Source organism: Macaca thibetana, chromosome 8, assembly GCF_024542745.1.
Source record: "Macaca thibetana thibetana isolate TM-01 chromosome 8, ASM2454274v1, whole genome shotgun sequence".
NCBI classification, from domain to species: domain Eukaryota; kingdom Metazoa; phylum Chordata; class Mammalia; order Primates; family Cercopithecidae; genus Macaca; species Macaca thibetana.
Window position 1 is genome coordinate 75,911,471 of NC_065585.1, and position 17,328 is coordinate 75,928,798.

At 36.6% G+C, this 17,328-nt stretch overlaps 1 protein-coding gene across 3 annotated transcripts in view; it reads right to left on the reverse strand.

The window, feature by feature from the left end:
* C8H8orf34 (chromosome 8 C8orf34 homolog) overlaps positions 1–17,328 on the reverse strand; it is a 480,177-nt gene that overhangs the window by 35,596 nt on the left and 427,253 nt on the right. For all 3 annotated transcript variants that reach the window (XM_050800254.1, XM_050800253.1, XM_050800252.1), the window contains 2 exons: positions 13,772–13,822; positions 2,968–3,061 (listed from right to left, as the gene is read on the reverse strand). In XM_050800254.1, coding sequence (XP_050656211.1) covers positions 2,968–3,061; positions 13,772–13,822 — 145 coding nt within the window. The remainder of the gene's footprint in view (positions 1–2,967; positions 3,062–13,771; positions 13,823–17,328) is intronic.

A 17,328-nucleotide genomic window follows, 5' to 3' on the forward strand; every position in this document is an offset into this window, starting at 1 on the left:
GTCTTATTTTTAAATGATGCAATAAGAAATATGGACTACCCGTGACATTATTTGGAAGCTTTCTGCCAATATGATCTTGTCTCAAGAGAAATTAGACAATTCCATAAAATTACGTAGGCATAATTTATAGAAAGCTGAGTCAAGAAACAGGTGTTGTTGAAATGATAAACTTGTCATCTTCCTCACTCATAAGTTTCTAGAATATGAGCCTGTAAACTCTAAATCAGATACTGGGCTCATAAAGATTTATGTCATGTATTTCCTTTTCCTGAGAAAGAGGTAGATGATCTACAAATATCTAGCCAGCTGTTCTACAAACCACATGCGTTGACTGAAATTATCAGTGGAGATGCCAATGTTTCAGTGGCTCCAATGTATACATGTCCCAGCACCTGGTTGATGGAAGCCACTCTTACTTGCATCTCTGTGCTAGGAACATGGCTACAATGCTAACTAGCGTTCCATTTCCAGATGGCTCCCATTACCACCCAATTATTTTAAACCCTGATTTTATTTCAAGCAATTTACCATTGTCAAGGGTCATCTCCCAGTACAACATTGCTAAGATCAAATATTTTTGGTTCTAGGTCTATGGTTACAAGAGTTCAGGAATGGCCTTTCTTAGAGTGATTGATAGACCATTTAGCAAAATTCATGGATAGACTATAAATCCAATATTAAAATTTTAATAAAAGTATACGTAACTTCTATAACAGTTATTCATAGTTACAATAGTTATTTTTGTTTTATTTTTTAATTTCTAACTGTCCTGATAAACAAGTTGGAAAAAGCAAATAAATCTATTCATTCATTTGCTCATTCATTTACTAATTCTTCTGATATTTATTGAAGGCTTATTTTGTGTTTCAGTAAGATGAAAAACGGAATGGACTCTTTCACTCAGATAACTTGCACCCTAGTAGAAGAGAAGAAAATCAAAACTTATTGCCAAAATATTGTAAAAATATAAACAGAAAGACAATGCATATTAGGAGAAAGTTCTAGGGATTTGCATATCCTTTACATGATTAGGCTATGTTTTCGACTCTTAATATTGTTTGGAGATATATGGATTTAAAGAAAGAAAAAATTCTAAATTTGAAATTGGATAAATATACTATTTTGATGGATTCTTTTCTTGTCTAAGTTTTAGTTCATTATAAAATACAGCATACTCATATAATTAACATGCTCCACATTCTATATGATGTTGTTTACCAGTTTTGCCCATTTTGGGCACCTCTTGTAGGATCTAACGGTAAAACTAGCACACTTTCCTATATTGTGTTTATACAATACACACACTCAGTGCTTGAAGGTTTTTTAAACACGAAATTTTCGAAGGCCTCAAAAGAATTTGGTGAAAAATCACTACAGCCAAAGTCTAGAATGAGAGGTTATGTATATTTAAATATGTAGGAAGATGAAGGGATGTGAGTGTATGTTCATTTTTTCATAAAACTTTTGGGCCACTATTAATACTTTCGGATTTGGGGATTCTTTTCTCTGTATCCCATAGTATTATATTTTCTAGACTATTTTACTTAGGAGTCCCTGCATTAAGGGACTTCCAAAATACTCTTTGCTTTTGTACTTGCTTAAAGTGCATTCTACTTTCTGCGTCTTTATGGGTTATTTTCATTTTTTTTAAGAAGGAGTCTTGTTCTGTTGCCAGGCTGGAGTTCCTTGGCATGATCTCGGCTCACTGCAACCTCTACCTCCCAGGTTCAAGCAATTCTCCTGCCTCAGCCTCCCTAGTAGCTGGGACTACAGGAGAGCACCACCACGGCCAGCTAATTTTTGTATTTTTAGTGGTGATGGGGTTTCACCATGTTGGCCAGGATGGTCTCGATCTCTTGACCTGGTGAACTGCCTGCCTTGGCCTCCCGAAGTGCTGGGATTACAGGGGTGAGCCACTGCACCCAGTCTATTAGTTGTTTTCTATAGAAGATGGGTGCTGTTTTCCCTGAATAGAATCTATAAAGTACCACTGTGTTTTTTACTCTATTTCTGGATGTGACAGCTGAGTGAATCTTGGCCTCCATCCTCCTCCTCTAACCTGAGCACTCACTCTCAGGCCTGTGCTCCCTCTGACCACATAAGCCCGCAGTATGGTGAAGTGGGATAAGAACATTTTAAAATGGCTTTTAACCTGGAAGTGTAATTTCCTGGAATCCCCAGATGCATGATTATAATGCTACCTGTGTAACATATAAGTATTTCTCATGGTTACGGCTCAGAAGAATTATTTATTCATCACATTGCACCAATTATCATGAGGGCTACATTATCACATACAATTGTTATTGCTCTCTGAGGGCTACCACTAGAAAAATAAATAAATAAAATTTGATACTAACTTCTCAATCAGATTTCTGGACCCATATGACTTACAATTTCAATAAACCCTGGAGAGCATGCACTGAGTCATGGCATTAGTAGAGTAATTCCTTCCTCATTATTATTAGAATACGGTGACTTAAACCAAGAGCCATTAGTCTATTTGTCTTCAGTTATCTTACAATATTAACTGGTTTTGTGAACTTAGAACAGTGTTTACATATGTAAATATCTTCATTTAACTAATGAGTATAATTTCATATATAATAATCAGCTGATCCTGACATACTTTGAAATTTTGAAAATAATTATAAATTATCACTGGTATAATTGTAGACTATTCATAGAAGATTCATAGTCCAACTAGACAGTCTATGTTGGTCTTTAGGAAGAATAATTACTTTTTTTTCCCAGAAAGTTGGTTTATGAGTCTCTGTACCATGATTAAGATGTTACTGAATGAAGACATAGACCTGAAGGATAGCTTGTCTTTACCTGTTCTTCCTAATAGAATCTGGGATTTTTTTTTTTAATAGAAGTGGTTTATTGCTATGAAAGTGAAATACCTTTATTATGGATTTCCTTCTGGTAAAAGAAATTTGTCAATAAACCATAGTGTCTACTCACGTTTCTCCTGTTCTGCTTCCACTCCTTCACTTTCTGTGTCACTTGGCAAGATCCATGGTTGATGAACTACCTGCAGTTGCTTTAAGGATTCATCCTGCCAAAGAACAAATTGATTTTAGATTAAACTCTGTTTTGATATCGTGAACATTAATGTGGGTGATTACTTCAATCTTTATGAACTGCATCTTCAAAAACTTCAGAATAATTTCCTCATTAAAAAAAGGAAAGCTCTAAGTTTAACTTCATTTTCATGTCATAGATGAACTACAAACTCAACTCATTTTTTACATTCTTCTTTTAATAACATTTAGAGTAAATAAATATCTGAACTGTATTCCTCATGAATTAATATTTTTACGGAAATGTTGACACTCATTCTTGGAAACATAATTATGAAATATTCAATATAAACTTGCATAAAACATGCCTCTTTACCATCAAGGTTTCAAATTCCCTTTAATGAGAATGAAGATGAATAGGATTTAGAGAACATCTTCAATTTTACTCTCCTAGTATTACTTCACTGCCTCCTTCCTCTTCTCACTTTCTAAAGTTTGTTAACATATTTCTCATATACTTCCTTGCTGCTCCTTCCCTTCTGTCATTGAACTAAAGCAGATCCTCATTATCTCCCACCCTGACTGTAGTAATAGCCATCTGGGAAACTTTCCAGGATCATGTATCATATCCTGTCTAATTCTCCCACCAGTCACCTGCCAGAGCACGCTTTTTAAGATGCTATATGATGTAATCACTACCTTGCTTATAATTTTTCAGTGTCTCTATCATTATTCCCTGGGTAAGATTTAAACTCAAAGCCCTGCATGATCCATACTTGTCTAACATGTTCTATCACACTACTCTCTCAGGCCCACCTTGACCACTCCAGCTATAATTAACTGGTAGCTCTACAGTGCATTTCCTTATCTGTCTTAAACATTAACACTCTTCCTCCAAAGCTCGAGGGTCACTTCTACTGGAAGTCTTCCCTGATCCTGCAAGGCAGAGTTACTACTCTATTCCTCTATGTCCCTATTATACCAATAGAATAATACCATGTAAAACTTATACCTTCATCTCTTCCTTCCTCAAAAAGAATAAGAAAGGTCCTTGAGGTCATAAATACATTTTTTCACCTATGCATTCCTAGCATCTATTATATCCTTTGCACAAAATAGGGACTTACTGGGTAAACATTCATATAGGAGGAAGTAAGGAAGAAAAGAAAGGAGAGGATGAAGGATAAAAAGGAGGGAGAGGGGAAAGATGGTTCTCCTCTATAACAAAATAACAACTTTAAATTTAGTGAGCCATGACTCAAGAACATGTTTTCAAACATATTTTGAAAATGAAAAACATAAAATCAATATGATCTGTCAGTTCACTCTTTATCACTCAAATTCACTCATCATCTCTACCCTCTTTCAATTATATTTTTCTCCAGTATGAGATATTGTGCTTTATTTTTATTCAGACAAATGCTAACAAGGTAAAAATAAAGTTCCACAACACTTGATATTTAAGAAACATGACACCACCAGTCATTAAATGCCAACTTTGTTTAAAACAGTTCATTTATGAGATAAATATTCTATCTGCTATGCCTTTCATTTTGATATCAAATTCTGGAGACGTTCAGCCCCAATCTAGAGTTTCAAAACAGCACAATTTTCCAGAAGTTTGGAAGTGGAGTGGTGGGTTGGCTGTGTGATGCACAGGATATATTTCAGGGCAGTAAAACTATTCTGTGTGATATTATCATGGCAAATGCAAGACATTAAGCATTTGTCAAACCCATAGAATTTTATAGCAGAGCATAAACTTTAATGTGGGCAAATGAAAAAAATCAATTAGTAAGTTGGGGAATCCCAGAATGAAACGCAATATACCGAGAAAGAAAGAACATAAATGTGTTACAGATGTATGAAACAACCTCACCGAAGGGGGAGGAAATAAGGTGCTAACCTAACTAACTTTGAAAATGAGTGGAGTTTGTAAGACCAAAGGCTAAAGGAACTATACATATGCACTGTACTCTAGTTGATAAACCTGCTTTCCATGGGCGTACAGGTTAACAATTCTGAAACAACTATATATGTACTCTGGAAATGAACAGTAAAGTAAATGGATGATGGGAGCCAGATTTCTCACTGCTGGTGTGGCAATTTACAGATAAGCAGGGAAAGAGGCTAGAATGATCCATGCATAATGTATTAGAGTTGAAGACGTCAGTATGAATTCGTGTTTACCTTACTATATATACAGATGGCTACACATATAAATGTTGATATATATTTCTATTTATTTATTTATTTATTTATTTATTTCTGAGACAGAGTCTCACTTTGTTGCCTGGGCTGGAGTGTAGTGGTGAGATGATGACGCACCTCAACCTCCAGGGCCCAAGCGATCTTCCTGCCTCAGTCTCCCAAGTAGCTGAGATTACAGGTGTGAGCAACCATGCGTGGCCCATATTCATGTATATGCATATGTTTCTCTACTCTGGCAGCTGAGAAGACTTAGAAGCAATGACACTCAGTAGCAATTAACACACCTACCACCCCAATCTTGGTTTCAAAAATCATTCTCCAATGAAAGAACCGGGATTTCTGGATAAATGATTGGACCCCCTAGGACTGAGGGAGGAAATGTACAAGATAAGGTGGAACATCTGGTAGCTCAAGAAAAAAAAAAGCAAGAAAGTACTCAAACACACACACACACACACACACACACAATTATGGAAGTATGTAAGTAAAAAAGATAAGGGACTAACTGAAAAAGCTGTCAGTAGCCAAAGCTAGAACAATTTGAGCAACAAAATAAATAAGCCAGTATTGGGTCATTATCCAAAATATGCAATAAATATCTGTAATTCCATACAGATAAAAATAAATGTTCAAATAAATACATGAATGGATGAGAATAGGCAAATATGTAGACAGGAGCATTTCAAATAATTTATGTAGATTCTCCACCCTTAAGGATGTGGAGAAAAACTTTCCACTTTTTAAGTGTGGGCTGTGTTTAGTGACTTTCTTTCAAACAGTTCAGTAGGGATAGGGAAAGGATAAAAGTAACTTCACAGTGAAGAAACCTGACAAAGCTTATCTCCAGCCAGGTGACCAAGGTCAACATAAACAGTAATACGGCATATTGATAGGATGTACACTTAACAGGATACGATGAAAATTAAATTTTACCTCCGTGGTCTTCCTCCTAAAAACACATTAACCCAATCTAATTATGATGAAAATATCACATAAATATCAACGGAGGAACAATCTGCAAAATATCTGAGCTGCACTCCTGAAAGCCACTGTGATCTTTAAACACAGGGAAAGCTTGGTTGTGAGAAAGGGTCACAACCAAGAAAAGCCTAAGGAGACACAATGAGTAAATGTAATGTGGATCCTGGATGTGATCATGGAAGAGAAAATGACAGGAAAAACTGGTGAAGAGCTGCACACAGTACAGATATGGTTACTAATAATGTATCAATACTGGCCTGTTAACTGTCACCAGTGCCCCATACTAACAAAGTACCAGTAATAGTTAAAACTGAGGAAGAGCCATAGCAACTCTCTGTATTATCTATCTAATAATTCTGTACATCAAAACCTGTCCTAAAAACGTTTATTTTTAAAATTGAAAGTGTGAACCCTAAATATCTGAGATGGTTTTGGTTAATTTAGAAAGTTTATTTTGCCAAGGTTGAGGATGTACGCCTGTGACAGCCTCAGGAAGTCCTGGTGACATGTGCCCGAGGTGGTCAGGGAACAGCTTGGTTTTCTACATTTTAGGGAGACATGACACATCAATCAATATATGTAAGAAGTACATTGGTTCCATCCAGAAAAGTAGAGACAGCTCCAGCGTGAAGCAGGGAGGGGCTTCCAGGTCTCAGGTAGGTAAGAGATAAAAAGGTTGCATTCTTTTGAGTTTCTGATAAGGTGTTCCGAAGGAGGCCAATAGATATGCTTCTATTTCAGTGAGCAGCGGGATGGTTTTGAACAGAGTGGGAGGCAGGTTTGCCTTGAGCCATTCCCAGCTTGAGTTTTCCCTTTAGGTTGGTAATTTTGGGGCCCGCAAATTTTCCTTTTACAAAAGAAAGCAAAACCAAATTTCAAAATATTTCTTTTTTTCTTTCTTTCTTTTTTTTTTTTTTTTTTTAAGACGTGTTCTCTATTGCCCAGGCTGGAGTGCAGTGACACAAACATGGCACACTGCAGCCTCAGATGTCCTGGACTCAAGCCATTCTCCCCTCTCAGCCTCAGGAGTAGCTGGAACTACAGGCACGTGCCACCATGCCTCAATAACTTTTTCTTTTTTTTTCTTTAACTCCTTGTAGAGACAGGGTCTCTCTCGGTTGCCCAGACTGGTCTTCAACTCCTGGGCTTAAGCCATCCTCCCACCTCTGCCTCCCAAGGTGCTGGGATTACAGGCGTGAGCCACCATGCCCAGTCTCAAAAGTGATTTTCATTTTAAAAATAAAAGCACAAGGTTTTTAGCATAAGCAGCTCTTAAAAATGGTCTGTTAATTGGATTAAAACTTAAATTCCTATCATATGAGAAGATAGGCTCCACAGTGGAAACTCATTGTCCCAGGGGTCAGAAGGCACAGCATTTTATCCTGGTGAATCCAAGGCATGTAAAATTCTCTTTTGGGATAGAATGGGATAGTTACCAGATTAGATGATCTCTTGTACTTCCTAAGTAGTATCTATCTAGGTCTGGATTGCTTTAGATAGCAGAAGGTGAGAGGCACTAGACGGGCTATTGCAGGAAAAGTCAGCCAAAAAAAAAAAAAAAAAAGATACTCAATCTTGGAATATACCATTTAGTGTTTATTGTAAGGACTTAACTTGATTTTTAAAAAATTTATTAATTACTAAATTTGGTCTTGCTGAGCTATACCAAAAAAATAGCATAAGTGTAAAAAATTGTGGATTTAAAATTCCATAGCTGTGTAGAAGATAACAGAAGTAAAATTTCAGAAATGTTTATTTAACAGAGAGGGAAATCACACAGCTGCAGTTTTTAAAAAATGGAACACAGTCTCTGATGTTCAAAGAAGAAATATGAAAAATAGACATTTTGGATACATAAGGGAAAATGAAATTGCTGAAGTAATTCCTTTAAAACAGAAAAATTTAAAGTGATCATGAAAAAGTGTTTTTAATGTAAAATATTTTGGTTATTTAGCTTTTGGATTGAAATACTGAAATTTGTTTTCACGAAAAAGATATGAGTAATAAATCAATTGTGTTATTATTTTCCCACAGTAGTTCAGAATATTAAGCAATACTACCGATTGGTTTTTGGTTTTAATGGCTTTATTCCTGAACAGATAAGCAGCATTCAACTGTTCTCTATTTAATGCAAATTGCATAAAGTACAAATGGAACTTGGTAAAATATGTAGTTTGGGAAGAACTTTAAAATGTTGAATTATTGGAATCATAAAGATAGTACAAATATTACTGTTAATGGATGATTTAAATGTTTTACTTTGGTTTCCCCTGGAATAGAGCTAGTAATATAATGCACCTGTTCACTTTATCAGTGCCAACAGGCAGCACTATGTATGCCTAAAGCTCAGCCCATAAGGCTACATATAATTCTTTTTGATGGGGTCAAGGAGCTAAAATCTTGAACATTTTAAAATACAAAAGCTGACGCGTCCCTCTTTGCCGACTTATTCAAATACACATTTTCCATAAGAATATTAAACTGTATCTGAGTGTAGTACAAACGTTTTTATATTCCCAAGAGCAACTTTTTTGTGTTACTTTTAGAAGAAATGCTATTCATTCTTTTTCTAAAACACTTTCACCATAATGATAGCAAATGTACAGGGATTAGGAGTGGTGGGAAATAGTGATATTTATCACATGGAAAATGGTTGCTAGTTCTGAATCAATATATTATTCTATCTGCTAACATAATAAGTGCTTTACAGACTTCAACAGCATTGTTGATCCACATGAAGAGCTTATTTTTAGATTCTCTAAATGCAACCAATCAGTGATTTATCATATGTGGCCCTGAAAGTTCAGTGTATTTCAAGAAAAAAAAAATTACTTCTTTACTTCTTTGCTCAAACTTCTACCATTGGCTACTTTAGTTCTGAATCAACTAAGTATTTATTTTCATTTGGTATTAGTATGTCACTAATGCACAAAACATCAGTTTCCATCTTTCAAAATGGTTTAATCACTTTAACTTTACTTCTATAACCATGGAATCCCTATAAAATAAGGTTCCCTGAAGCACAGTACATATAAAACAAAGTCACACTCTGCTCTGGATACATGTAATGGACTGCTTCCACTGCCAAAGAATTAATCCTTCCATTAAAAATCACTTCCATTAAAATGAAATTCCCTTTATATAATGTACAAGCTAAATTTGTAAAGTTCGTAAATAACTTTCTTTTTGCATTTGTTAATGAAATGGTTCATATTATCCATGGGGTGTGTGTGTGTGTGTGTTTAGAGATGGGGTTTCACCATATTGCCCAGTCTGGTCTCTAACTCCTGGACTGCAATCTGCCCACCTTGGCCTCCCAAAGTGCTGGGATTACAGGCATGAGCTGGGGGATTTGTAAGTGACTTATACTTATGAAGCCTATTTATTTTGGGAATTGTAAAAGTTACTTAAGATTAGGAACTATTAGTATAAATTAATAGAATCTGGGAAAATAAAAGAGAGAGAGTAATAACGAAGTTATGAAAATACGATCGGTTGTGAAAAACATTACAAAGTAAATGCAAAATACTTAAATACATTTATTTGACTATTTTCCTCTCCTACACTATATATTGGGATTGTACTTCACCTTCTTTTCCAACTCGTTCCACTTGGTGGCTTTTCTTTCCAAGGAAGTTGTAGTATGAATTTGTAAAAGATGTAAGAAAAAAAACAAAAGATGATTGGGTTTATCAATGAAAAACAAGTCATTTTTCGAGCATGCCCTTCCAGTTATCTGATTTTACAGAAGCTCTGGAACTTTCATTGACTTTAGCTATTTTACAACTATGGAATTTGTAGAAAATGGCAGCAGTGTAAATGCTTCTTGTCCATATAAGTGCAAATCGTGTCCATTGGAATGCAATAGATTGTTGTCCTACGGATAGTGATTAAATTTGCCAATTTTTCCAACTATTTATAATGTCATTTCAGCATTCCTTTATGACTATGTAAGTGAGGGTTTAATTCTTCTTTGAACTCATTGGAATGCTTTATTTGTTCTCTCTTTAATTTATCAGTTAAATAAATCTTTCGCATGTATTCATTTTATATCTGTCTGAGTGCCATGTTACAACTTTTTTAAAAGTTATGATTTAGCATGTCTCTGTTCTTAATGAATGTTAGTGGCAAAATAGGATTTTCTTGAAAAAAGGTCTTCATTTCTCAGTTTTCTAAGTAAAATAAAACTATGATAATTAATAATAATTATTTAAAATTTAAAAAAGTAAACCTTCATGAATGATAAAAAGTAATTTTTCTCTTATTGATTACGGGGAATAATGTCATACACTCTCCATCAGAAGTAGAATTGAAACTTCTTTACGCCACAGATAGCAGAATACTACACACGAGAAACAAGACAAGCAGGCCAAAACTGGCATCCAAAATGATTCCACGATATTGTGATGCACAGAATTGATCCCCTTTCTGGTTCAGATGGCACATCTGGTAAAGCCAACCTCAACAGGCTTTGAAAAGACCTGTCTGGTGCTTTTAATTCTGTTTGACATACTGAGAGATTGTGAAGCTGCCACACTGCCAGTAAATTCGTACTCCCATGCATATTGCCTCTGGCCCTCACCAACTAACTTCCTAAGGGTGTGAGGAATCTCAAATGAAATCACTGACTTCAGTCTAGTTCTTTGTGACTTCTTAGTCATTTAAATTGACAATACTTACCTGATGCATATATATTTAAATTACTACATTTCACTAATGATTAAGGGATTTTTAACCAGTATACTACACTGCTTACCAATTACTCATCTGAGGGGTGTGTGTGTGTGTGTGTGTGTGTGTGTGTGTGTGTGTGTGTTTCAGAGACAAGATCTTACACTGTCATCCACGCTGGAGTGCAGTGGTGAGATAACAGCTCAATGCAGACTCAAACGCCTGGGCTCAAGCAATCCTCCTGCCTCAGTCTCCTGAAGAGCTGAGACTACAGGTGTGTGCCACTATGCCTGGCTAACTTTTTTTATTTTTTGTAGAATCAGGATCTCACTATGTTGCCCAGGCTGGTTTTGAATTCCCGGCCTCTAGCAATCCTCCTGCCTCAGTCTCCCAAAGTTCTAGGATTACAGGCATGAGCCACCAGCTTGGTCCTGGTAATGTGATATTTTAAATGGATTAACTTCTCTACAAAAATTATGACAATATAGATTTGGAACTGATTGAATTTGATAAGTTATTTTAAATTATACACTTTTTAAATGAATGTTAATGTAATCCAAAAACTAAGATTTCTATGATGTAAAATTATTCCCACCTTGAGTTATCAAGTGTCTTAGATGTAAAAAGCATGTAATATTTTTAAAAATTTAACTATCTGGGCTATTTTGAGGACAAAGAAATGTAGGCAATTATAAAATATTTCATTTTTTATTTGGTCAAAACCACAAATCTTAGTCAAATAATACATTAAAAAATAGTAGATGTTGAATAAAAGCTCCATTTTAGCTTTACTTTTAGAGAAGACCATATCATCTCTGTAGTTTTGATTCAGATCTAAACAAAATTGTCTAATTTCATGTGGTTATGATTCTGTCTCATTATAAAACTAGATGAAAAAAAGAGAGTTTAATCTGCAAAGACTTGTTCAAACTTCAGTAAGAAATGTTAAATATATTAAAAATGTAAACACTATGGTTTATTTGAGTTTCATTGTGTACTAAATAAAAGCAAATGTTTGCTAGCTCAGTTTTAGCCTCAATGCTTCTAACATTTATAAATACTGTTTTTTATTGTTTACCATTTCTACTAACATGAAGAAAAAAGAAAAAGTGAAATAAAAGCCTGAGTGAGAAAAGACAAAAGACTGTCATGTTATGGCTCACATTCTAAACATGTTCTCCATGGAGAAGAGTTTAAGTACATATATATTTTCTAATACATAAATGGATTGTCTGTGAGAAAAGCCAACTAGTAGTAAGTTAATAGTTTACTAATTAAGATCTTAGTTTTACTGTAAAGAATGGTCATCTGTTGGCTTAAGAGAGAGCTAAAATCTCAGTATAAGTCAATAATAAATGAAAATACTGAGCAATACTGAACCCTAAGAAAGGCAGTTCACATGTTTTGCAAAATTCAAACTGAAAGCGAGTAATGAATCTCAAAAACTGGAGAGATTTTATGTATTTTATTTCAGACAAAAAATTATTATTGAGAGTAGATGAGTAAGCAAGATATAAATTTATAAAGGTTTTCTCTTCACCTATTTTATATGAAATTGGAGATTTTTAAACAAAATTGGGAGTTTTCATGATGCACACAGTTACTCCCTAGAAAGAACGTTGGAAAAGACACTTTACAGCAGAGCTTCTTGGCACTTAGGATGCTTTTGAATCAAATGGAGATCATGTTAGGATGTTGATTTTGATTATTTGGGTCTGGGCTGAGCCTCAAGATTTTGTATTTCTTACAAGCCCCCTGATGATGGCATTGTTGTAGTCAGAGGACCACAGTCTGAGGAACAATAGCCTTTAAGTACTTTAAGTGAAAAGGCACAAATTCTCAACCTTCTTGCCACATTGAGCATTTACACTTGTGTACAACATGTACATTTACATTGCACATTGGTAATTATGAAGAAAATAAGCCTGTTTTTCTTGGACGAGAACTACAAAATTAGAATAAGACTTATTCTTAAGTTCTATCATCAGTAGGCAGCCCATGTCTTGGCCCAGCTCCTCAGTGCTCTCCAGGTGGGAACATGAGGTTAGACCTAGACAGAACATATTACAAGAGGCATCAGCCATCCCTCTTGTGGAGGTGGCCTATCACCCACAGATCCACTGTTAAGTGGGGAATGCTGAACCAGGAACTTGGGCAACCACAAAATCCTTGTAGGCGATTCTTAACATCACCAAACTGTTGCCCAGTTCCCTCCACCTGTAGCGGATTTAGATAGCTAATTTAGTGGCCACGGTGGTCTGGCTTCAGGCCAAGTTTTATGAGCTCTGCCCACTGGTTTCTCTCTGAGAGTTCTGAAATAGTTTCCCATCAGTCCAAAGTTCTATGACACAGATGACCCTTGGATATCTCCAAAAATAATAAACCCAGAAGTTTAAAAAGTTTCCAAGTGAAATCTACCATATGTTTAATTGTTGGGATAGCCCTTTGCATAATGGCATGTGTGAATATCATCCCCAATGACCATTTGTCCCATGAATGGATCCAGACCTAGTATAGGTTGTTTTTTCAATAAGAACAATGGTTGTGTCTTTTTTTGTGTACATTCCAATGTAAACTACGTGATTCTCATTTATTTGAACATCAACAAATGTTTGTGTATCTAAATATATATTAGTACCATGGTTTATGCAGTTTTACTTTAATGTTCAGGGTCACTGAACTGATATACAGTATCTTTCTCCCAATGAGAACCAAAAACAGTTTTGCTAACATATTATTTATTTTCTGGTTTTTGTGGACATGACCATTGAACACATACAGACTAGAAACCCTACAGGCAGATGGAGAAAGCCCAAGTGAGTGCTTCATCCTGTATCATAGACTGATTTCAGACTACATTATAAAGCAATCTTAAAACTCACTTCTTCCATGTAGTTTTTCAGTGAGTGTCCAGCTCCACTGGAGGCTTCTCCCTAGAGGTAAAGAGAAAGAGGGTTGAAAAGGTCAGGAGAAGGAGAGAAAAAGAATGAAAGAATCATGGAGAGTGAGATCTGAGAGCAACATCAAGTATTTGCTATTCTCCCACCTTTTCAGTTGATACTTGTGGGATTGTTAGTTTGCCAACTTCTTACTCTTTGAAAAAGATAAGAAATTTTATAAAACAACAATAAATCTTTCAAGTTTTTGAATATATTTTATTTTAAGTTATGGGATACATGTGCAGGACGTGCAGGTTTGTTACATAGGTAAACATGTGCCATGGTGGTTTGCTGCACCTATCAGCCCATCACCTAGGTATTAAACCCCACAGGCATTAGCTATTTATGCTGATACTTGCCCTCCCTCCACCACCACAACAGGTCCCAGTGTGTGTTATTCCCCTCCCTGTGTCCATGTGTTCTCATTGTTCAGCTCTCATAAGTGAGAACATGCCATGTTTGGTTTTCTGTTCCTGTGTTAGTTTGCTGAGGATAATGGCTTCCAGTTCCATTCATGTCCCTGCAAAGGGCATGATCTCATGTGGATCTTAATTCATGTTAACAAATGAGCAGCTAGAGTAACTAACTAAATCTTGGAACAGAATGCTAAACAAATTGTATAACATTTTCTGTTATTAATGTTATAAATAGAGTCTTATAATTAGATTAAGGAAAGAAGTCACAAATTCTATATTCTACAAACGTGTGAGGATCTAAAACATGGACTTAAAAATATTTTTTAGATAGAGGACAGACCATTAACCTTTATATCCAGACTTTAGATTAAGTCTTTCTTAACCTATTAGTATGGAATTAGTGAATTCTCCATCATCTGTGTCTTTACTAGCACTTCACTGAGCACTAGTAATCAGATTCAAATCGTTGAAATTTATAAAATCAAATTAAACATATATCCCAAACTCATCTAACATTGGTGATTAAAATTGTCAAACAACTTGGTGCTTTGGATAAGTTAAGCTTTTATACTCCGTGACGAGAGACGTTTGGAAATAAATTCTGAAATATCATGAAATTATAAATTCTAGGACACTGTATTTTTTTTTTTTTTTTTTTTTTTTTTTTTTGAGACGGAGTCTCGCTCTGTCACCCAGGCTGGAGTGCAGTGGCCGGATCTCAGCTCACTGCAAGCTCCGCCTCCCAGGTTCACGCCATTCTCCTGCCTCAGCCTCCCGAGTAGCTGGGACTATAGGCGCCCGCCACCTCGCCCGGCTAGTTTTTTGTATTTTTTAGTAGAGACGGGATTTCACCGTGTTAGCCAGGATGGTCTCGATCTCCTGACCTCGTGATCCGCCCGTCTCGGCCTCCCAAAGTGCTGGGATTACAGGCGTGAGCCACTGCGCCCGGCCAACACTGTATGTTTTTAAAAGATAATTAAATAAATGTGCTAAAAGTTTATATTTGTTTCTACAGAATCTTTATAACTTTCCAATGACCGACACATATATTATCTCATGGAGGGCAAGACAACCTCAGGCCAATTTAGTACTTAGGGAAACTGAAGCCAAGAGGGGTAGAGTGAAGTGCTCTAAGTCAAGGAGAAAGGAGGAGCATTGTGTGTACTGAATTCTAGTCTGACACTCTTCTCTTTTTTTTTTTTTCTGAGCTCACTGCAACTTCCGCCTCCTGGGTTCAGGTGATTCGCCTGTCTCAGGCTCCAGGGTAGCTGGGACTACAGACATGCGCCACCACGCCCAGCTAATTTTATTTATTTATTTATTTATTTTTGTTGTTGTTGTTGTTGTTTTAGTAGAGACAGGGTTTCATCATGTTGGAAAGGGTGGTCTCAAACTCCTGACTTCAGGTAATCTGCCTGCCTCAGCCTCCCAGAGTGCTGGAATTACAGGTGTGAGCCACTACACTCGGCCTAGTCTGACACTCTTCTATGTCACTGAAATACAACAATTTAAAACATACACAATTAAATTCATTTTAGTTTTTTTTAAAAAATTGTGATGCATTCTTGCAAGCACTTGGGGGAAGACAGGAGGAGGCATGCACATGTCAAAACAAAAATTGAGCTAGAAATAAAATGCTGGTATTCCCCAAAACTTAGAAATCCCAGGTTAAATCACAAAGGTGGTAATATTTCTTCCTAAATCATATTTCTACCGGCAAAACGTTAATATGCCATAGTTTAAATGTTTCCAGATGCTTCCAAGCTTGTAGGATTTTCAATGGATAAGATCGTGAGAGATAAGATAGTTCTATTTGCTTAAAGCATGAACTATTGGGAAAAATTAAGTTCATATAAATCCCTCAAGCTGTGAGGAATTTAACTCAAAGCACACAGAGAAAGCTGAGAACTTATTTCAGATAAACTGTTTCTTAGAGGTGAACTTGCCACACTGTCTCACCCTCATTCGGACAACTAATCTGGGAGTGCCATGGGCTCTTTCATGACAGAACCAGTCAATCCTCTATGTGCTAATCATCCTTTCTCCTCTGCCTGGGTGGCTAGGAGTAAGAGAATGCGGCAAATTGCTCGGAGTTACAGATGTGCATTCTGGAGCAGCCAGCCTGGGAGGCTTGCCTGGTTGGCCTTTGCACATCCGAGGACTAACAGTGAGAGAAGCTGGAGAGCAGTTTCTGGGAGCTCACTGAAGAGGGCAATGTGTTTCCTTGGAGCTGGAGTGCGTGGTTTTTCCCATTTGTCTGGATATTTGCAGTCTTCTGCTAAGACCTGGTGATGACCGTGGGTTTTCTTAATGATTGAATATAAATAAAGCAAGCTTCTTGACAGTCTTGCTTCTTTCCTTAGTGTCAGTGTCATATCTGCACCACAGGAAAGGAGAAACCTACACAATACCATTTGTTTCAAGGGCCATACAACCAGTTTAGTTGTAATTGCCATTCAAAAGTCACTGAAATGGGTGACACCAATGAATCGGGATCATAAAGCAAAAGACTCTCAGAGGGGCTGGTATGGTGGCTCATGCCTGTAATTACAGCAATTTGGGAGGCCAAGGCAGGTGGATCACTTGAGGTCAGGAGCACAAGATCAGCCTGGCCAACATGGTGAAACCTCGTCTTTACAAAAAAAAAAAATACAAAAATTAGCCAGGCGTGGTGGTGCACTTGTAGTCCTAGCTACTTGGGAGGCTGAGGCAGGAGAATCACTTGAACCTGGGAGGCGGAGGTTGCAGTGAGCCGAGATCGTGCCACTTCACTCCAACCTGGGCGACAGAGCAAGACTCCATCCCAAAAGAAAAAGTAAAAATTTAAAAAAACAAAAACAAAAACACTCTTGGAGGAAAATAGAGAAAAAACAAACATTTTGAAGAATGCAAGTGTGGCACAAGGCCAAGTGGACACAACAAAGAAGAAGGCATCAGGATCTCTGATTCGTAGGGTCAGAAGAGATGGCCCCAGTCAAGAGACTTGATCCAATAAGTCTATCTCAGGTTCCCCATTTCCAACACCGGACCAGTGAAATGCCAGCATTCCCTCCTCCCTCTCACTGGGATCACTAATGAAATAAA